Source organism: Cucurbita pepo, chromosome 4 (assembly GCF_057944985.1).
Source record: "Cucurbita pepo subsp. pepo isolate OVF chromosome 4, ASM5794498v1, whole genome shotgun sequence".
NCBI lineage: Eukaryota > Viridiplantae > Streptophyta > Magnoliopsida > Cucurbitales > Cucurbitaceae > Cucurbita > Cucurbita pepo.
Window position 1 is genome coordinate 13,499,359 of NC_141801.1, and position 21,605 is coordinate 13,520,963.

The 21,605-nt window shown below is 37.3% G+C and overlaps 3 protein-coding genes across 10 annotated transcripts; 1 reads left to right on the forward strand and 2 right to left on the reverse strand.

Moving 5' to 3' along the window:
* The first annotated feature begins 501 nt into the window (after nt 1-501).
* LOC111793695 (serine/threonine protein phosphatase 2A 55 kDa regulatory subunit B beta isoform) lies at nt 502-5,415 on the forward strand. 2 transcript variants are annotated; one of them, XM_023675699.2, is made up of 14 exons: nt 502-816; nt 1,055-1,158; nt 1,252-1,359; nt 1,434-1,553; nt 1,799-1,990; nt 2,092-2,183; nt 2,315-2,433; nt 2,690-2,813; nt 2,952-3,075; nt 3,598-3,666; nt 3,756-3,847; nt 3,991-4,068; nt 4,640-4,719; nt 4,799-5,415. In XM_023675699.2, the coding sequence occupies exons 1-14, from the start codon at nt 723-725 to the stop codon at nt 4,933-4,935; spliced, it is 1,533 nt and encodes a 510-aa protein (XP_023531467.2). In that variant the 5' UTR covers nt 502-722; the 3' UTR covers nt 4,936-5,415. The 2 variants fall into 2 exon arrangements, with proteins under 2 accessions (XP_023531467.2, XP_086979178.1); XM_087123052.1 differs by having other exon boundaries at nt 503-816; nt 1,799-1,963.
* On the reverse strand, nt 5,291-16,415 carry LOC111793687 (protein MODIFIER OF SNC1 1). Of its 2 annotated transcripts, none has more exons than XM_023675687.2 (11): nt 16,120-16,415; nt 14,801-14,877; nt 13,637-13,717; nt 13,445-13,489; nt 12,901-13,273; nt 11,050-11,152; nt 10,014-10,070; nt 8,597-9,914; nt 8,269-8,524; nt 5,664-8,161; nt 5,291-5,562 (listed from the first exon to the last, which is right to left on the reverse strand). In XM_023675687.2, exons 2-10 carry the CDS (start codon nt 14,830-14,832, stop codon nt 5,774-5,776), a joined length of 4,653 nt encoding a protein of 1,550 aa, XP_023531455.2. In that variant the 5' UTR covers nt 14,833-14,877; nt 16,120-16,415; the 3' UTR covers nt 5,291-5,562; nt 5,664-5,773. The 2 variants fall into 2 exon arrangements, with proteins under 2 accessions (XP_023531455.2, XP_086979177.1); XM_087123051.1 differs by having other exon boundaries at nt 5,291-5,589.
* A 1,625-nt stretch (nt 16,416-18,040) lies between these two features.
* LOC111792634 (uncharacterized) lies at nt 18,041-21,236 on the reverse strand. 6 transcript variants are annotated; one of them, XM_023674171.2, is made up of 7 exons: nt 21,064-21,232; nt 20,570-20,722; nt 20,256-20,402; nt 19,683-19,835; nt 19,160-19,282; nt 18,649-18,752; nt 18,041-18,339 (listed from the first exon to the last, which is right to left on the reverse strand). In XM_023674171.2, the coding sequence occupies exons 1-6, from the start codon at nt 21,193-21,195 to the stop codon at nt 18,675-18,677; spliced, it is 786 nt and encodes a 261-aa protein (XP_023529939.2). In that variant the 5' UTR covers nt 21,196-21,232; the 3' UTR covers nt 18,041-18,339; nt 18,649-18,674. The 6 variants fall into 6 exon arrangements, with proteins under 6 accessions (XP_023529939.2, XP_086979219.1, XP_086979218.1 ...); XM_087123093.1 differs by having other exon boundaries at nt 18,041-18,427; XM_087123092.1 differs by having other exon boundaries at nt 18,041-18,427; nt 18,638-18,752.
* Between the last annotated feature and the right edge of the window lie 369 nt (nt 21,237-21,605).

Consider the following 21,605-nt stretch of genomic DNA (forward strand, 5'->3'; position numbering starts at 1 on the left):
GATCCTCAAGGCTTACAACTCCTTATTACAAAAATAAATTTCACTGTTAGAGCGAAGTTATATATTTTCTCTGAATTACTTTATTTTTCTATTATTTTCATTTTTTGAATTTTTTGTTCGAATTCTAATCAGGTGTTTTGTAAGCTCTAAGTGTTCCATGGATTAAAACGGACTTCGTATAATATTAATTCACAAATAATTGTTTAAACTTGTTCTATTCTAAGCAAATATTATATATATATATATATATTTATATATATATTCTTAAAATTTGAAATTAAATGTAAAAATGTATAAATTTGAATTTTATTTTATTATTATTATTTATTTTTAATTTAAATAATTCTATTACAGAATTACGGTAAGTAACTTGTTCGCGGGCAATGGACTGTGATGTCCTTCATGGGCCTTAAAAAGGCCTTTTCTTTTGTTAGAGAACCCAACGACCGTTAATTAATAGATCAAGAAGACATATTTGGCATTTTCTGCGGGTTTAATTAATGGCGACTGAACGTCTGAGTCTGACATCGCCACTTGGTTGGCGGTCGAAGTTCATCTCTTACTCATCTCTATTGCGATTCGTGGGTGGCTCCGTGTCCTGAAGCTACAGCTGAGAGAGCCAGAGCTTTGAGCCTTCCACTCACCTCGACCTGTTCAGCTCAGTCGTCAAAATTTCATAATCCTTTCTCCTTGTTTTTGCTTGCGAAACTGAAGCAGTTGCTATGACTGTAGACAATATCTTGTCCCACGCTTCTCTCGAATGGAAGTTCTCTCAGGTCTTCGGCGAACGAGTTGCCGGAGAGGATATTCAGGATGGTGAGCCCTTCACTTCCTTTCTTTTTATTATGTGTATTCTATGTACAAAATTCTCACTGAACCTGTTGCTTTGTATAATCCATCCATCACTCTCCGTATGATGACTGATTCTTGAAGTAAGAATTATCCGTATATCACTCTGTAAATGAATCTGCATTCCACAATAACTTGAGAATTGTATTTAAGTGGCTCCAAAGCAAGTTAATGTTGACAACACTCGAATTTGCCTCTGTTGTAGTTGATATCATATCTGCAATTGGATTCGATAAGAGTGGTGATAACCTTGCCATTGGCGATCGAGGTGGTCGTGTTATTATATTTGAAAGAAACGACAGGAAGGATGTAAGGATTTCTTACACATTTAAATTGGTGTTTGTATTCTCGTTGGATAAAATTGGGTTATGATTTTCTTCCCTCCAATCATTTGGTTCTTAGACTTGGAAAAATATCCATACTCGGAATAAGTTGGAGCAGTTGAATCTTACTCCTGCATCTCATCCTGAATACCAATACAAGACTGAATTTCAGAGTCATGAGCCTGAGGTATGCTTCAATCAATAATTTCAGCCTCCAGTAGTGTTGCCGATCGTGTCTTCATATTAATGTTCTTTCTGCAGTTTGATTACTTGAAGAGTTTGGAAATTGAAGAGAAGATCAATAAAGTAAAGTGGTGCGTATCACCCAATGGATCTCGCTTCATCCTTTCAACAAATGACAAGACTATTAAACTATGGAAGGTATGGACTTATAAACTTCTCAACTACCATGTAATTGGAGGACATCTTTATCTTTTAATATCAAGGATTAATGTATTTTCAAATGAATCCAGAGATTTTATTTTTTTGTTTAGTTTACAAGTTTGGCCATTAAACTTTCTTTTATTGAACAGACAAAGATTTCTTCTTTTAAAAATCTACTACGGTTGACAATACTATGACTCGTTGGCCGATTATTTTTCTCCTTTTCCTTTTTTTGAGGTCAGGTTAAGGAGCATAAGGCGAAAACCATTAAAGAGATGAACCATGATCAATATGTGAGTTCAGAAAATGCACTTTTGGCAGAGATGAGTTTCTCTAGTGAACAAGGAAAATTCTCTCTTTCCAGTGGCTGCCATCGGGATCTTTCAGAGAATACGGCGATGAATAAGGTAGCGTCTAAAGACATTAATGACATGGTGGGTAACTAGTTGGATAATAACATTAGTTTTATCTTGTTCATTGGACTATAAACTTTAATGTCATGTACAATGCAAGTTGTGGCTGCTTTGCCATGTAGATTCCTGATCTAGACGATACTTCTTGGAGAAGATGCCGAAAGGTGTATGGTCATGCTCATGATTTTAATATTAACTCCATTTCTAACAATAGGTAAGAAAATATCTTTCTGGCCATTTAATCATGTTTTCTTTATTAATTAGCATTCGTTGTCACATTCGAGTGCGAGAAATAACTCTTTGAAAGCAAAATGACACTGAGTTAAGTGGTTAACTTGTTTGCAGTGATGGCGAGACGTTTATTTCTGCTGATGACTTGCGAATAAACTTATGGAACCTCGAGATTAGTAATCAGTGTTTCAATATCATTGACATGAAGCCTTCAAACATGGAAGATCTTACGGGTATTACCGCTGACCATACACCTTACGGGTATTATCGAATTGTATGATGGCAATTGGGAATTTTTTTTGTTCGTTAGAAACTGAAATTTTATTGAAAAAATGAATGAATACAAGAACAAGACCAAGATCATGATTACAAATTGAGGAATGTTTTTTTGTCACTGCAGTTTGAATATATTGCAGATAGTTTTCATTTGCTATGCCTATTTCTGAAGTCAAATATGTGATTATGACTTATGTTTTAATGTTTATCAAGAGATCATAACGTCGGCTGAATTCCATCCTCTGCACTGTAATCTTCTTGCGTACAGTAGCTCAAGGGGCTTTATTCGTTTAGTGGATATGCGCCAGTCTGCATTATGTGATCATAGTGCAATTCTGTGAGTTCATCTCGTTTGTACAATCCCTTGTAAGGATATAGTGAAATCTTCAATCAAATTCCAGTCCACCAGACTTGCTATTTGATAATATTGAAGATATCATGCTGTTATTTGACATATGCTGGTTTGGTCTTGCAGATTACGAGCCGAAGAACTGAGTCGACCAAAATCATTTTTTACGGAGATCATTTCTTCCATTTCGGATATAAAATTTTCAAGTGATGGGCGGTTCATCATTAGTCGGGATTACATGAATTTAAAGGTTCAGTGATGGAATTTTTTATTGTGGATTTGTTATTCTTATTCTTATCAGTAACTAGAATCAAACCTTGAATGCTGCTTGCTTTTTCTATCACTTGGTTTTTGGATCTACTCGCCGTTAACTACTTTTATTCTCAAGTCGTAAAAATGTTGGCTTTATAATCTCACAGTAGCTGAGGACATGAACCTTTTCGGTAATGGGATACTTGTTGAGGATTGTTGGGAGGGTGTCCTACATTGGCTAATTGGATTGATGCCTTTTGGTGATGCCTTTTGAGGAAACTAAAAATAAAGACAATATCATATCAGTGTGGAGAATCGTGATTCCTAATAATATTATCTTTGAATGGCGTATTCCATTTTGACCCTTGATTGTCGAGAAACACAAGTGCTTATCTTTTGTCTGTCATAGTTGAAAATTCATCGGTAAAAGGATGTGTGCATGAGCAAGATGGGTAATTAAACAAAATTGTTAATATGTGTTTCAATCACGAGTTCATTTATACCTTGTCTCTTATTTTAGCTTTGGGATATCCATAAGGGTTCTTCTCCAGTCGCAGTTTTCAAGGTTCATGAGCACCTGCGACCTAGGGTGAGTTCAAATGTTGATTGTTACTATGCTAAAAAAGTTGTTGCTAACATCCTCAACTCAAAGCTGACTACTGATTATCTCTTCTTCAGTTGTGTGAGCTGTATGATAACGATTCCATATTTGATAGATTTGAATGTTGCCTAAGTGCAGACGGACTTCACTTTGCGACTGGATCTTATAGGTCTGACCTCTGATCTTATCTGAAATTCTGTATCATATTAGATAAATTCGCTTTACATTTGACTGGACTGCTCCATGTGTCAATTGCTGCTTTACTGACTTGTTCGCGAGTTTAGTGACATTCTTTATCTCTTTTTCTCTCAGCAACCAATTACGGATGTTCTCTTATGGCTCTGGAAGTGCGGAAGGGATCACTACTGAAGCGGGGAAAACTCCCGATCGGTAAGTTTCTCTTTTATTTTCAACGGTATTCATGGTTTTCTGAACTGAATGTAATCCTTTTGAATCCTGTGGTTTCAACATGGTCGAATAAGATCCTGAAATTGCTCGCATGTTTTTTCTATGGAACTGAAAATTTGCATCTTGTTGAGTTACCATGGCTGATACTTGGGAGACTGCCTCTGAGGGAGCTTCTTGAACTAGCTTCGTGTGAACTGTCTGCTTGGAAGACTGCCTCTGGCCAATCTTCAAGCCAAACATCTTCTCCAATAACTTCCAAAAGTCATTTATGATGAAAATTCACAATGTGAATGAAATGAGTGGATACTATAAAATTTCTTACACTTCGAGCACTATACGTGAGTCGAGATTCAAACATATGACCTTTATATAAATGATATTTGCCTTTATAGTATAAATTTTCTTGGAGTGGAGTGAAGGACCAAATTTTACATTCTAACTTCCACTATATTTTTTGGATTTAAGACAAACTAAATAGGACAATTGTCCCTTCCCCTAGTTAGCCTTGTATTTGCTCTCAGCTTCTAGCCCACATTTTTAAATTAAAATTCAGGAAGCCAAATCTCCAAACCACTAGGCTGGCTAGACGACGATCATCCTTAAGCAATTTGACACGTGATTTTTTTCGGCACGGTTAGTTCCTCCTCCTTTCTGCTCTACTTTACACTTGATATTCTCTCTCAAATACTCTGAAAAATCTTGTATTTTACAGGCAATGAACATTCAAGCTCGGGAAGTAATGAAGCTTCTGTTGACCTGAACTCCAAGTTACTACATTTGGCGTGGCATCCAACAGAAAACTTAATCGCCTGCGCTACTGGAAGTGGCCTGTTCATGTATTATGCATAATGCCCTGTAACATTTGTAGTTGAAAAGTATCCTTAAGCAGAAGTCATTCTTTCTTTTAAAAGTATGAACGCAGGAATAACAGCTTAGGATGTAATTTCCAGCTAGGAAGTGAATTCATGTGTATATACATAATGACAATAAGGATTATATTGAATTTGCTTTTTTTTTTTAAGGAAATGGAGGCAAAATTTATTCCCTTGTTATTGATTATGTAGTCACAGGATATTATAAGTTGAGCACAAAATTCTTTTTCGGTCAAGATGAGCTTGGCATAAACCACGATGATTTCCAAGATCTTTGAGTAAGATCCTCTTTTTGGCTAAACTGTAAAAAAGATATATTGATACCAGCAAGGTTTCAGAATGCTTCTCTAATTCATTTCCTCTGTCGTTCAAACAAGTGAGGGAAATATAGAGATGTCATACATACAAGGCTAAAAGAAGTGGAGTGGAGAAAAGGAAAAAAAAAAAAAAAAAACAATTATGTGAAGGGTCCGTCCCAACATGCATCTTGTGAGCACAAATTGAACTGTTCATATCAGAATAGCCTACAAAATAAACAAGTCCGGGCACCTCTATCCAACTTCAAACAGTTTCTCCTGCACCGTCAAATATGGCTCCTACTACCCTGCTCAATGCAATTCCACACCATCAGCTGTTTAGCTTTACAAGACATTTCTCAAGTAATATCCAAAAAAACGAACACAAAAAGTAGTATTTCTCAAGTACCTGATGATCCATAGAAGATCAAGCTGCTACGTATAAACCGGGGTGGTGCAGATCAAACATAGAAAATGTAATTGGAATCTCCAGATTATGCTAAATATGAAGATATGTAATCAAACTGGTCCTCCACCTTCTTGCTTGTAAAAGTTCCCACCATCTCTTCTGGATTGGCCTTGGCCCCTCTCTATGTACCTTGATCCTGAATGCTGAGTGGTATTATCCTTAGGTCTATCCATGTTTGGTTTTCCATTGTGTGGCCCAACTGGTTGGTACTCGTACTGCAAATTTTGTCTTTGCCTGTCCCTATTAGCAGGTGGAAAATTCTGCTGCTGCTTATGATATTGAAACGAATTCCTTTCCCGACGAGACTCCGACCCTCTTCCAAATCGGTTATTGATCTCGTTACCTTTATGGTAAAATGAAGGCAACTGTTGCTGGCGTCTCACATCTGAATTTGCTGGAGCAACCTCTGCATTATGGATTGGACCTTGGGTTGGGGAGTATGGACGGTCTTTACGGGAAGAAATTTTCTTATCTCCCCCTAACCCATGATGCCCAACACTTGCTCCCTCTTCATGATTTTGGGCCACACCATCACTCGTCTTTGTGCCATGTGCAGATAGACTAGATCCTGTTTTATTAGTTTGTGCAGCATCAGCATCAACATTTTGATCACCTCTAGCCTTGCTACCTTGATGATTGTGGGGTTGAACCATCCGTGATTTGGGTTGCCAATGAGATGTTGACCGTTCCCCGACACCCCGACTTTCTTTAGCAGCAGCTGATGCATCCTTTTGATCCACTTCAGGCATCGAAGATTCAGAGGAAATTTTTTCGTGGTCTCCACTTCTAAGTTTCCTTTCATTTGGATCATAATTGTTCGCAATACCCTTGTGACCCTTAAATTGGGATCGTTTTCCCCTGCCAGTCACTCCCTGGTCTCTTCCAAGGACTGCAGTGACAGGTGGGATAGAGGCGGAGTAGTTGGGATCATTCCACCCTTCAGGTGGATCCCACTCATCAATCTGACTCACGAACTCATTGGTGGAGTTTCCAGCAGGCTTCTCAGGTACTTGATACTCACTTGATTTTTTAACATAACTACCAGCATTTGAAGCATAAGATGATTGATCTTGTAAACCCTGCCCATATTCTGTTGCTCCCCGTTGCCGCCATGAGGCGTGTGCCTTGCTTTGTTTATGGTGCCTACCATCCCCATTTCTGTGGTCTGTGGAAAATCCCATACCTGAAGCAGCAACACTGGATCGAGTATTATCAGAGCTTTGAGAACTCGAATCTGCCTTATTATCATCTGGTGCCTGGTTCATGGGCGAAAAATCTTGATGGAAGGTTCCTTGCTGTGCCATTTCTTTGGCTACTGGCTTCGGTACGTATATCTCCCTTTCAGCTCTCTTATTTTTTGGTATATTCTGCACTTGGTTATCAATCTTTACAGATGAAGCAACAGCCTCAGCTTCATTCTTCTGAACAGCTTCAATGGAAACTTCACATTTGTTGAGAGATCGCACTGGGGCCCAGACAACAGAATCACCGCCGTGGATTTTTTCTCCTGGTTTATTTTGTGCATTTCTCGGCATCCTGCGAGAATGCTGAGACTTCCATTGACCATTACCTTTGCCATGTGTCTCTACAACTGGCAACAGAGGTTGCTGCAAACTGAACTGATTATCATCTCTATTAATGGGCAGTTGTGGATCTGAAGGTGGATTCATTACTGATTGAGAAGCCGTTTGTTTATCATATTCCGTTGTAGGAGTTGCTTCTTTTGAAACTTGAGGTAATGATGTAGATATTGAGGCCTCTTCCACTTTGTGCTTGTTCTTCCCACTCTTGTTATGTTTCTTTCTTGTAGGTGTCGAAGATTCAGCAACAGGATCTGTAGTGACATTGCTGGACTCCTCTACAACTGAATGAATGTCAGCAACAACGGACTGACTTTTCGATTCCTTACCTAAATGGGGAAGCTTTCCAGTCTTGTCAGATGGAGTATTTGGTTTTTGTTTATTTCCTGTACGCTTGTGCTTCAAGGATGCGCCGCCCCCATTTACCTCAGAGACGTTCTTATTTTGAACTGCATCCTGCTCAATAGGTCTTGATTCAATAGGTGCCACAACCTTTTCCTTACTGCCACTACTTTGATTCTTCGATGATGTATTTTCTGATACAATGGGAGAATTCTTGTTAGTGCCCATAGTTGACTCACTATTGTTAGCAACCACGTGCAGATCAGAGACTGTGTTATGCTCTCCAGATATCATATCAATCGTTCTTGGGTTACCAACATTTCGAGGTTCTTCTATCTTATTTCTAATGGCAGATGCATTTTCAGACCACTGAGTTGGCCCTTCCCCTGCTACTGTACGCCTGTTCAACTCTTCAAGTTTTGCCAAGGCCCTGGCCTTCTGTTTTCTAGTCCTTTCCTCCTCTTCCTCCTGCAGTTGTTTGGTGCGTTGCTTTGCTAGCTCTCTCATCTTTGTACGCTGATCAAAACAAAACAGAACAATATTCTTTTCTTTTTAAAAAAAAAAAAAAAGAAAAGAAGAGAAGTACACCAAAGAACTAGCAACCACATAAATTAAACATGTACCTGAGCTTGACTGTCTTTTGAATCACCTACGGATGGGGCAGGTACATCTCCATGGCTATCAGAAGGAAATGACTCAGCCTTATCAATAGCCCCTAAAGCGCTGTTGTCTCTCGCAAGAACAGAACTCTCCTGGGGAGTAGCTATCATGCCTGGGGAGTCCAATATGGGTCTTTTATGCCACCCTTCAACCTCTTGCGTATTGACTTTTCCTCGACCATGGTGATCATTTCTCCCTTGCATTCCACGATTAGACCTCCTGCATATTTGAAGAAATATTACATATTCTCAACATCTTCAACAATTTTAATCAAGCAGGACTTGAACAAACCTGTGAACGGGTGCTCCACTGTATAATTTAACGTTCCTATCACCAGTGGACAAGCTCAATTCACAGGAGGCAGGGTCTATGACTTCATTAAAATCCCTATTTTGAGGAAGAACAGTACTCACACCAGCTTCATGGGCAACAAAATGATCAGAGTGCTTATCTTTAGATTGAAGCTCATTTGACTCCTCCCTGCTGGAAATAGGTGCATCATCATGTCGCACATCAGAAGCCCGGGCTTTGGCATTTAGTCCCTCTATCTTCTGAATCAGACTTGAATCTTTTGTGGCAGGAGCCAGTGATTTGGAAACTTCAGAGAAACCAGAAGCAGCAGCATCTGATTTTTCTAGTAAACCATCACCAGTCCTCATGCTTCCACAGGACTTCCCTTCGATATTTTCAGAAGATTGAGCTTTATGGCTGGCAGAAGCCTGAGCAAATGGTTCCACCCCAAATGTTCTTTTCCTCACATCAACTTCCTTTTTATGATCCCCGTCATTCTCCCATGGAGACGCCCTCTGTTGGTCAGCCTTCTCAAGAATCAACTGATTAGTAGTTGTTGGGTTTACCCTATTTTCTTCTTCTTCGTTCTTACCATTCAAGTTTCCCTGCTGCATCAGAACCTTGTATGGTCCTTGATTATCACAAGGAAGAACAGATTCTACTTGTTCTGGAACCAAAGCCTTTCCACTAGAACCATGTCCACTGGATAAGCCATGGGAATTTGCAGGCTCAGAGGCACTTTTGCCCTGGCCCAAGTGCCTGTTGTAACCAGCAGGACCAGCAGGCCCAGAAGGCCCAGCAGGCATTCCCATAAATGGAGCATCTCTATCATTCGAATTACAGTAGCCCATGGGAGGACGGTAATACCCCTCATAGGTAACTGGACCTGGGTAAAATCCAGGCCTAATTGACACACCTGGGTGAATAAAACCATCATGCATAGGAGGTCTGTATATATCTCCAGTATTAGGATGGGGACCCCTGGGTCCAGTTCCATGAGGAGCGTGGGGATTTGGAAGACCACCAGGGGGGATCTGAGGATAATACAGAAATGGATCCATAGGGAAATTACCAGGAGCAACTGGAGTTCTATATGGAGGACCTCCTTGTGGAGGACCTCTATACCATACACCACCTTGAGGATTGTTTACTGGAGATCCATGCCAGCCATCATAACGTGGGGAAGGAATATTTGCACCAGGGTAAGGTTGGGGATGCCCCACCCATTTCTCAGCATTTGGCCTAGATCCCTCATCGTTGTGTGGAAGATTATCACTTCTCAAGGTATAAACATTTGCAGTTATATTTTCAGGATCATCTGAAATTTAGAATAAAAGGATAGAATTTACAGATGGAATTGGCAGTAGGCAAACAACACAGCAATATCCTGATTAGAAGGAAAAAAAATACCACATACCCATTGCCGAAGTTCCAGTCATCTCTTTCATTGTTGCTCCTCCATTGGACATATCATCTGTGAAAAGGAAAATTTATGTCATTTTACATAGGAAATGGAATGTGATTCTTTAGTTTAGGTCCCATTTGATAATTATTTGGTTTTTGGTTTTTGGTTTTTAACAATTAAACCAATAAATACTACTTCCACGTATGGGTTTCCTTGTTTTGTTATCTAGTTTTCAAAATCAAAGCCAAGTTTTGAAGCTAAAAAAATAGCTTTCAAAAACTTGTTTTTGGCATTGGGCTCATAATAAATGTTATATGAAGAAAGATAAAACCTATGGTAGAGAGTTCTCACGTACAATTTCCACCAAACCAAAAATAAAAAACCAAATGATTATCAAAATGGCATTGACAAATCAACATACAAGTAATAACAAAAAGAAAAAGAAAAAAAAAAGCATTATTTGTTTAAATGACGAGAACAAGACAGAAACTGATCTTGACTAGTAAGGTGTCTTGGAAAATTTAAAATCCATCAGTTTGCTCACCGAAAATCTCACAGAAAGATGATATGACAAAAACCTGAATTGTAAGCAGAAAATCTCGGCTAAAGAACAATTTTCTTTTACAAGAAATGAAACAGTTAAAATCATAATAATACAAACTATAATAGAAATCATATCATGAACTTCTACCCAACAGGTGATATGATATTTAAACTATCATTGACACATGCATGACGCAACTTAAAAACAACACCAGGCTTGATTAACTAAAGATATTAGAGAAAAACATCAAACTTTACGCAACAGATACTTCAAGCTCTCTAAATTCATTAATGATTTTTCAAACTGATATAAAACAAACAAGTTAAGCAACGTGTGAAACAAATTAAGAAGCACCCCTTTAATAATTAAACTAAATGAGCTAGAATTAATATAACATGATCCAAACCAGATTGAGCACCAAAAAATGAAACAAGTTCACAAATACAAAATATAGTCCTTTAATGGTAAAAGAGATTTGAGTTCAAGAAACCCATAAACATGAACCTTGTGACTCGGCACCCTTTCCTACACATTCTTTTTCTGAACCCAGCGTAGGAAAATCTCCAGATGTCAAAGAAAACCCATCACTCTTACATGGCATTGTTCCCTACATGCATAAAAATTTATGGATGAGACCATTTCAGACCAAGCTGGAATAAGGGAAGTCACTGAAGAAGGAAAGGCAGTTGACAATAACTTGCTCCCAAGTATTGACAACATTGGATATGGTCTAACATCTAAACCACCTGTCTAAAACAGTTCACTAAACCCCAACCCAACTCATCTTCAGGTAGCATATATCTACGCTATTAGCATAAAAATAAATAAATTAGCATCAAGTAGAGAGAGGAAGTTTCCACTGAATAAAGACTCAGAAAAAGCATATGATCATGTGAAGGGAAGTTATTGGACAAAATTCTCAGGGGAAAAGGTTTCAATTCTTAAAACGGAGAACTTGGTAGGAAATTGTCCACTGCGAACTATTCAATTTCTCGCCAATTCACTCGCTAGTTTTAACAAATAAAATAATGTATAAATAACCATAATAGCAATAATTTCAATGAAATCGAGTTTTGCACAATATTAAGTTTGATCAATCCATGAATTAATCGTTGAATAACTTTGCCAAAACTTACAAATTTCAACAAAAATTAATCTCTAATAGTGATTTTTCTAAAAATTTATATTGTACATATGCTTCATAATTCATTGAATACATAAAGATACACTTTTTAATGATATTTCGAACAAAAACTTATTAGAGGATAAAAACTGCAACAATTTTTAAAGTTTAAGATTAAGATGACAAAATTTGTCTAAGTTTGAGATGCAATTCAATGAAATTGAAAGTTTAAAGTAGAAACTGATACAGCTTGAATACATTCAGGGGGTATGAATTGATTTTTCCCTAAATTTTGTTTTATTTTATTTTTCTAGATTTCATGTGAGGATGGGTTGTAGAGTCCAACTTCCAGAGTATCCTTGCTTCAAATTGGCACACTCTGGTCACAATTTCTCCACCTTTATTCCTTAGCCCTCCACACAATTATCCACTCCCCTTCCCGCTATTACTCGAGGAATCAACCTCTCTTTTGGTCAAAGTGATCAAAATGCATGAACTTAGTAAGATTTTCACACATAATTTGTTGCACTTAAAGTTGGATTATCCCACTTCCCTTCCCCCAACTTCTTCTATCTTGCCAGACAAGTCTCAAAGATGGTTTGATTTATTTCATGGCTTGGCATTCCTCGCGAGGGATAACACCTTAGAACTTCATTCAAGGAGCCTTTGCTATTGTTCTTGGCCCAAGTGGTGTGTCTTGTGTAAATTAGCTGCTAAAAGTTTGAACTGCCTTTGGGGGCTTAGTTAGACTCTTTTTTATATATGAAACTAAGAAAATTGTATGAATAGCCAAAAAAAGTAATATCCTAAAAGCCTAAGGGGTGGACCTTTGGTATTTCTATGATTAAGTGATCGAGCAGGGAGATATGGAGCAACAAAGAAATGGAGGACCTTTTGGTGTTTAGAATAGGTTGTGGTGTGGGAGAAGATGTGAGACTCGGCACAATTTAACGTCTCTCATAGGGTCAATCCTATTCAAAAACAAATTGTAAGCATCCTTTATTCTTAATTACCGGCAGATGAAGCTAATTTCAGTAATTACATGTTTTTGTCCCTCTTTGTTGTTTAGGCCTCTGCTTTTTGTAGATTTTCATTGTCCTATCATTTATCTTAATCAAAATTGAGGTTTTATTTTCATATTTTAGGAAAAAAGGTTACATAATTGGTAAAGCAAACATAATTGAAAAAAAATAACACAATTAAGATAAATATACAGGTTGCAAGCACAATACCACTTTCTCTGTAGTCACAGCAGAATTCCAAGCCACTGGATTTTCAGAAGTCTCTGCAAATCGTGACAATTGTGAACTACTAGACTTAGTTTCTGCACTCTGAGGGCGTAAGGATGCGAGTGATGCATGATTTAATGTCACAGGCCCAGAGGCAGATGATGGTCTAGAACTTGGGCCCCACGCATTACCATGAGGTTCATGGGACCTGTCACTACCAGCAGTTGATGGACGAGTGCCACCACCAGCAGATGAAGGGCGACCACAGAGATGGCTTGGCGAACTAGAAGCACTTTCTGTATTCGGAGAAACTGATGAGGAACCCCATGCATTTGTTGCAGATGAAGTTGATTTATTGCCCCAACTGAGGGTACCCCTGTCAAGTTTGGGGGAAATAGACACAATTCAATCCAACAAACAATCAACCAGGAAACACATAAAAAGGTTTGTGATAGAATTACTTAGCCAAAAGATGCATTTCTTTTTAATAACATCTGAAAGAGACAGAACTAGAGAGCAATGACCAAATAAATAACTGCATACTCACTTCGGTACAATTTCCACATTTGGGTCCAAACCATGATTTTCTAACCTGAAAAAGAGGGAAAGGACATGATTTCAAGGAGCAAGCGGCATAATAGGTTAAATAGGAATATTCATATCTAATAGCAATGAGTCAATTACAACACTGAGATAACAAATGAAAACAATGATAGTCATTGATCAACGAAGCAAATACCTTTGACTGGGTAAGTTTATAGGCTTTGGAACTGCAACCTTTCCTAAAACAGTCATCCCACCTCGTCTGGTTGATGTCCACCTGCCAAGTATGGAAAGAATAAGATGTTTGAAGGATTCGCTTTAGGCTACATCAGATTATTATATATTAACAATAGAAGATACACACATGTTTAAAAACCCAATACCAATTCCACAATCATTTCTAGGACAAATTCTGGTACATCTATAATTTTCCTTCAAAAAGAGCAATCCAAGAACAAACACTTCCACTTCGCTCGTGCCTTCAGTGGAGTATTCTTTTTCTTCCTAAATAAGCCGGCAAAGACTGTCATTTACTCCTTCATTGCTAGTTCTCATCTTTTTGTGGAGTAAACTTTTTCATTTATTTCAGTGTTATCTGACTTGCCAATAAATAAAAGGAATAGCAAACTCATTTACACACTAACACACTAAATAACATTTAGAGTTCCTTGATCAAACCACTTTTTCCTTTCTTGCTAGAGATGGGTTATAATTCCTAGGTGGTAGGCTATTTACACTATTCTTTTTAAGAGAGTCAAAGTATTGTCAGGGATGTAGCGATGCTGAAGGGGGATGGATCAAGGGTTTTATGCCTCTGTTTGAGCTCTTCACAACAACAAAATTTGTGAAACCCCCTATTTATTTCTTTTGGCTGGCTGGAAAACCTTCTTGTAGCTCCCCTAGCATTGACAGGGTTCTACCCCTAGCCATCCCTTCCCTCGACAGTATCCAACATATATGTGTGCATGTATAACATTTCAAGGAGCCTTGCAAGTCTCCTATTTTGTTAATGAATAGGTTGAATCCAATCTCTCACTGTAAGTCATCCAGTGTAAAAGAAAATCTCAAGAATTGTGGAAAGGGGAAAAACGTTTGGTTCTGTAATTACATATTATTCAAGGCATTTATATAAGTTCCAGCAAACAATGTCAGCGGGTATTCAAGTGATTTCCAGAAGACCTTCATCCATCATCTGTGCTTAAAGCAGTTTCTCGCCCAAGCAGAATCTAATTACTAAATGCATGTGATGGTCGCACATCAGATCAAAAATAATGAATGAAAACAAAAAATTCACGAATCCAAATTAATTAAATACCAACATGGCAAGTAGCAGTAATACAGCAGGAAAGTAATGAATTACCTCCTTTCTCCAGTCAACATACTTGACGTCATGATTGAACAGTTGCAGCAAGGTCATTCAACCAAAATTAATACAACCTGAGGAAAAATTCCATCAATACATTTACTAGTAATCATGAACATCAACTATAGGAAATGTGAATAGAAATTTACATGCATATTTTTATCATCCAGATTCACCAATAAAACCTTACAAAATTGTTGAGATCAATAAGCTAGCCAAAATAAACACAATAACAAAGTTCCAATCAGATTTTGAACCACCTTAAGATGGAAAGCCATCATGAGTCCTTTTTAGGATCCACTATACGCAACATAATTAAATTAGTAATCAGTGCGGTCGAATTACACATTCAGGAAACCAATCCTTTCATCTTGGTCGTAACCTTTAAATATACGCTGAAGTCTCAAACACTATCCGAATTGAATTAACATTTCCAAACTAATTAATCAGTTTCTGCTCAATTGAATTTGGGCATCCAAGATCGATGCATAGGAGATTCAGCTTACAGGACTTTCCCTCACTAAACAAATCTTCTATTCGATTCACAGCAACAGAAAAACAATCTGAAAATTATCTGCTGCATTCTACCGGCTCAAGCCGTGCAACGTCGTTGTTAGCTCTCTCTCTCTCTCTCTCTCTCTCTCTCTCTCTCTCTCTCTCTCTCTGTCTCACACACACACACACACTCTCACACAATGGGTGCGATCAAAATGAAAAATAGGGCAACCGACCTATTTTTCACAGTCAAGCATTTGCTCTAAGCTCTATATTGACCAAAATCTTATTCCCCAAGTCACAAAAATAGGGAAGATTCTCTTTGCATCAAATTTACGTTCCTTGTTGCAAAAGACGATCTAAAACTTCAACGTTCGATTCCCAGAGAAATCAATCAGTCCAACCCACTGCTCTATTGACCACGGTTCAAAACCTCTCACTGCCCCGATTCAAATATGCTCTATAATCCGACGAAGTCATGCCGCAATGGAAGAAAAAAAATGTAATTACGGCTTCGACGGAGAGAAATTTAACAGATAGATACGTAAGTTATAACATAGTATTGTAAACTAGACTAGTCCGGCTCCGACCCTTTAAATAACTTATGTAAACCCCTAGTGCCGCAGGTACTTTGCTAACTAATTAAACGTGATTAGAAGTCAGGAAAAGAAAAATAGCCAAACATACAAGGAGCAAATTTCCGTTATCATCCATACTTCATCCGTTTTTCTTTTCCAACTAGTTTTCCCTTTTCCCAAAAAAATCAAAGGCGCGAAAATTGCTAGACGATTCGATGTTGAAATTAGCGGAGAACGACTTACCTGAGATTAAAGAGGCTTCAAATGCTCCGTACAAAACCTAGAGAAGAAATGGGGCGGAAGTAGCTGGTCGATATTTCAGAAAAACAAAGGGATTATGGAAACGGGGAAGACAAGAAGCAAACGGAACCTCAGAATCGGTCGGAGATCGCGATGGGGGGTTCCGGCAAGGAGATCTAGGGAAATGAAAAACGCGAACTCGAGAGTGACGGACCGATCGGAGCAAAAATATATGGAATGACGGGCGGAAAGGGTAGACAGCAGGAGTCCGAGAATGGACGACGAGTTGTTTTTGTTTTGCCTTTGCCCGTGATAAATTGATAATATAGATATTAATAATTCATATAATTTATCTTTGTCAATTCATGAGATGTTAGAGTCTGCAAAATAAATAAATTAATTAATTAAATAAAATACCCTCCTATTTTGTTGATTCGCAATAAAATTAATTTTAATATAATTTCTGAATTAAAATATGATTTTTATCGTTCCTTATATTTTATTTCGTATAGGTCTAGATTTAATTGGTATACTTCCAATAAATTTACAAATTAAATTTTTTATTCAGTTTTATTATTAACTTTTTCAAAATAAATTTTAGCCTCCTCATCGTGTATTTTAACAAATTCGATACCAATAATAATTTTAACAATAACTATATTTATAGAAAATATAAAATTAAAAATAATTAAGTTATAAAATACGACACTAAAAATTGTATTTTACGGATGATGAATGGTTTAAAAATTACTCCATTTCTTTTTCTTTTTATTTTATATTATTTCATAAAGCTAATTTTACTGTAAGATTCTTTGTGTATTTCTTTTAATTGTGTGGCCATAGTTTAAATTTAAAACGTTTTCAACATTCTTTCAATTTATTCTTTTTTCTTTTTCTTTAATCCAAGTACGTGTGAGATTCCATACGTGCACAACCTAGCGAGATTCCATACGTGCACAACCTAGCTTCAGAACGCTAGAAAGAATTATAATAGTTATTAACCTAACTAATACTTAAAAAAAAAAATTAGTGTAGCTCTTACATTTTTTTTTTTTAAATAAAAATTTAGTGTAGCTCTTACATCCCAAGTTAATATAAATTTACTTCTTAAGTGGCCAAACGCAGCATAGACAAGAATCTCTTACATCGAAAGTGTGTTTATATACCTTTCAATTAGGGTTTTCTAATTTCCTTTAGAATTAGTGTAAAAGATGATCAACTTGGTATTGGATCGAAATCGAACAAGCCAAGGAGGCAGTCAGCTCAAAGCCTCACAGGTGGCCGACCATGGATTTCGACTTTGACCCAAGTCTCTCTTCTTCTCCTTACTTGGTGGACTAGTTCTCGTCCATTAATATCTTTTAGCTCGGAGTGATAGGTATGAAACTTATATTTACTAATGTATCAGGCTAAAATCAGTTTAATTGGTTAAAACATTATATCTTGATTTAGAAACTTAACTGAATGAGCAAAATCCATTACTTTACAACTTGGAAGTACGCAAACTCAACACAGTAAGCTTTCTATAGACATGGCTTTGAGTATTCAAACCGACACTTCTAATTATAATCCAAAAATCATCACACCATCCCGTGATTGCATACAGCTCAAGTAGGAACTAATAAAACAGAAACTATTCAACCTCCTAATCTACGACTTGCGGTCACACTTTATGAAGATTCAAGTAGAAAATCGTTGGATTAAAGATTTACACATTTTTACTCTTTAAGAATTGTACGCGAACATTGTTTAGGCTTCATTCAAAAGCAAGCACAGGTGGAAGCTGGAGAGTATATTTTCATAATGGTGTTTGCTTACTCAAGTGGCTATCACTTCTGGATTATAGCTTTTGGGTTCTATTACTATAGCTGAATGCCTTGCAGAGGAAAGCCAAATAATATCTTTACAAAACACACGAGAAGGATGGAGGGAGAAAGCAAATGAGAATCCTTTCTTTATGCAAAATAACATGCTTATAACATTATAGAAGTTGAGTACATGTGCTGACAATTTAACATGATACAAAATTTAAAAATCATGTGTTAAAACTTCTTTGAGGTGGAATCACTTACCTCCACACGCCAAGTTTGAACCCGTACTCGAAAATCTCGGAATCCCTCATCGTGTATCCAATCAGAACGTACAAGTTGAGGGGAGAAAAGTTGAATTCTACCCCCTTTTCATTTGTATGAAATATTATTGCAGAAACCGCAAACAGTGAACCTGGATATGCAGAATTCCTGTTATCAATCAAGAAGCTCCATTCCTCCAACTTAGTACCAATTCACATTTCTGTTTTTTAGTCAGGTTTCTGAAAATCATGAAGAAATGATATTGAACACAGAAACTTGTGTGTTGCATGGGCTTATGCTAACACTGACCTTCATCTCTGGAGAAAAGTAGCCCCAACAACTAGCAAAGTGAATATCAAATGTTCTTGAAATAATCTTCCTCTTTTTTCCCCAAAAATAAGAACAGATGGAATTTTATAATATTTTAAGTTTTTTTGTCTTAATTCTACCTAAGTTGGACCTGTTTGTCGAGAGTGCCAAAGTTCCTCAGTCTTTAAAGATGGCAGGCAGTGTATCTTCAGTAAAGTATTCCTTTCTGATTGTATCTATGGAACAAAATCTCGCCTTCAAAAGAGAAAACATACAAAAAAATTACAAATACTCGAGCAAATTTAGGAGGTAGGGAAGGGCTTAGACACAGCAACAATTCCAAAAAGCCCAAAAATATTTAAGTGACCAAGTTCTTATGTGAATTGAGTTGATATACGTCAAAAAGATACTAAAATGGTGAAACATCTTCAGGATGTATGGGTTGCTGACCAAAATGAGTGAAATTGAAAATGCAAGATTACTTCATTGATAATCGGAAGAAGAAAAGCCAACTCCATACATGGATGCAAGTGAAGGGATCCACGATTTGAATTGTCAGCGAGATTAGCCAATCCACTTTGTGTCAAATATATTCATCAATCTAGATTAATAGTCTATAACTAAGGACGCATGAATTTTCAGTTAAAAAGCGAAGCGCGTACCAGAGATGCATAGGATTTTAATAATGGCTTAGTAAGTTGCCATAGTGGTCTGAACACAGATGGAGCTTCCACAAAGAGGACTTGACCAAGTCGTTTCGGATAGTAGAAGTAGAAGACATCAAACTGCCAGGGAAAAGAGCATAAATAGATCAGAAAGAATAATTGACAAATGACAAAGGAGCCATCAAAAGGCAAAAATCTCTTGACCCCACCACAGACCTGAAACATAGCGACTGTAGAGCCCTCGGGAGAGCAAAGGAAAGGAGTAAGGAGGAAAGGGAATTTCATTTTTTAGGCTAAGAATAAGTTACACTAGAAATGACTGAGATCTATAATTGACATAGACAACTATTTTAGAAATGACTGCTTCCTCATGAAGTGAGCAAAAAGCTTGTGATGCTAAAGAAATGTAAAATTTATACAGATCATATATTTCTGCTAGTGTCAAGTGGTTAAGATATGAATCTCATCATAAACTTGCCAATGTGTATCGATCGTGATAAATCTCAACTTGTAAAATTACCAAAAACGTCAAGAACCTAAGATCTGCATTCTCAGTACTAAAACCTCGCAGATCAATTATTCCAAGGATGTCTTCTTTTCCAGTTGGAAGCTTGCTCAGTGCCTTCTCTACATAGAACACACAGAGTTTCTCATCCTCAAGAGGATCATGGACCTGCGGTAAAGTTATTACTAAAGTCAACATTATTGTTAAGAGAGTAATTCAAATGAGATTAGAGGAAGGACAGACGCCAAATGGGCGTCATAAGGTCAAACTTTACCATTCATGGAGGAGTAGGTGCATCATCAATTCATGGACGGTTACAAGTTATAACGAGCTTTCAGTTTTACAATGACAGAGGATAAATCTTCAATTACAAGGAAGACAATTGTACCGCAAATGTCAGTAGGTTTGTCATCAATTCATCGATAGTTATACGTTACTAAGCACAAGCTTTCAAGTTGCAATGACGGAGTAAATTTTCAATTATAGAGGAAGACAATTGTACTAAAAGTGACCTATGGATAACGATGGAATTGGGTAACTCAGGGAAAGAAAATTTGTCAAATATCAATGGGTAACCATGAAACTTACTGCAGGTAAATGCTTGGCAGCCACAACTATGAGTACTGGCCTGCCATTGACATCAAGAAACTCATGGACGAATGCTTTCCCAGTTTCAGCCATTCCTTTAACTGAATCTTCAGACAGTTCATCTACGCCAAATTCCTGACGCCAGTTCTGTTTGAGACAGAAGGGGGAAAGTTAAATGTATAAAATTATGTAATGAACACTATCAGTTCCCACATTAACTTGAATTTCAATATAAACCATGTAAATATTTGCAACACCACATGAACAAGAGACATGCTGTTTTGAAAAAAAAAAAAAGGAGTTCAAGTGTATACAATTGCTTTCGTTAATTTTGCAACCGCATCATCAACGGAAAACTTTCGATCCTTCAGAAACCAGAGTATCATCTCTTCATCGTCCCTTCCATTCCGACCAAGAGGAAGACTACTATATTCTCTTTCGAGTTTCTCCTTCACTTCCAAGACGAGCTGCAACACTTGAAATCAAGAACCATAAGCTATACAGTTCATCATCATATAAATATATACATACAAGGCCAGTCAATCTTCAGATAACTACCCGTCAAAATGTGCAAAAACCTTGTATAGGATAATGGCTGCATATTGTTCGATTGACAGAAATTAAACACACTTCTCCTCTTCCGAGACAAATTTCATCAAATTACAGACATATAAACATAAATAAGTTCTTAGACCTACTTCGAACTCAAACATCGCATTCTCGTGAAAAATAACTATCTCTCGGCAGCCAATAAGAACCTTACGGGAACTAGAATTAGTTGGTAGACAATGGAGTGGAAGCTTAGTACCTTGCGCGAATCATATGAGTCGGAGACGCAGTTCTGAACTGCTAATCTGCGAAATTGAGTAGCCCTGGCTGGAATTGGATAACTGGCGGGAAGAAACGGATGGCGTAGAGTGAGGCTGAGACGTGCCGCCATTTTTCAACCAGGAGAGAAGATTAAGTGTTGACGGAGAAGCAGCGATGAGATCGCAGGCTTATATTGAACTCTTGGGAGATTCATCAACAATTAATTAGATGTTTGGTTCTATGTTTTATTTTTAATTCTCTAAACAAATAATTAATTAAAATTCACATATCAGATTACAAAAAATTTGGTTAACTTTATATATTCCATAGTCTAGTCTCTTGTTTATAAAATATGTGTTACATCGCTATATTATTTTTATGCGTGACGGAGAACTTTTGATACATTAAAATGTCCCTCGCTCGGGTATACATTTTTTAACTACGACCAAAAAAAGTATGGTACTAATGTGCTGTTTTTTTTTTTTTTTTTTTTTTAACATTAATGTATTTGTATGTGTTGCAGGTGAGAGGTAATTTTAA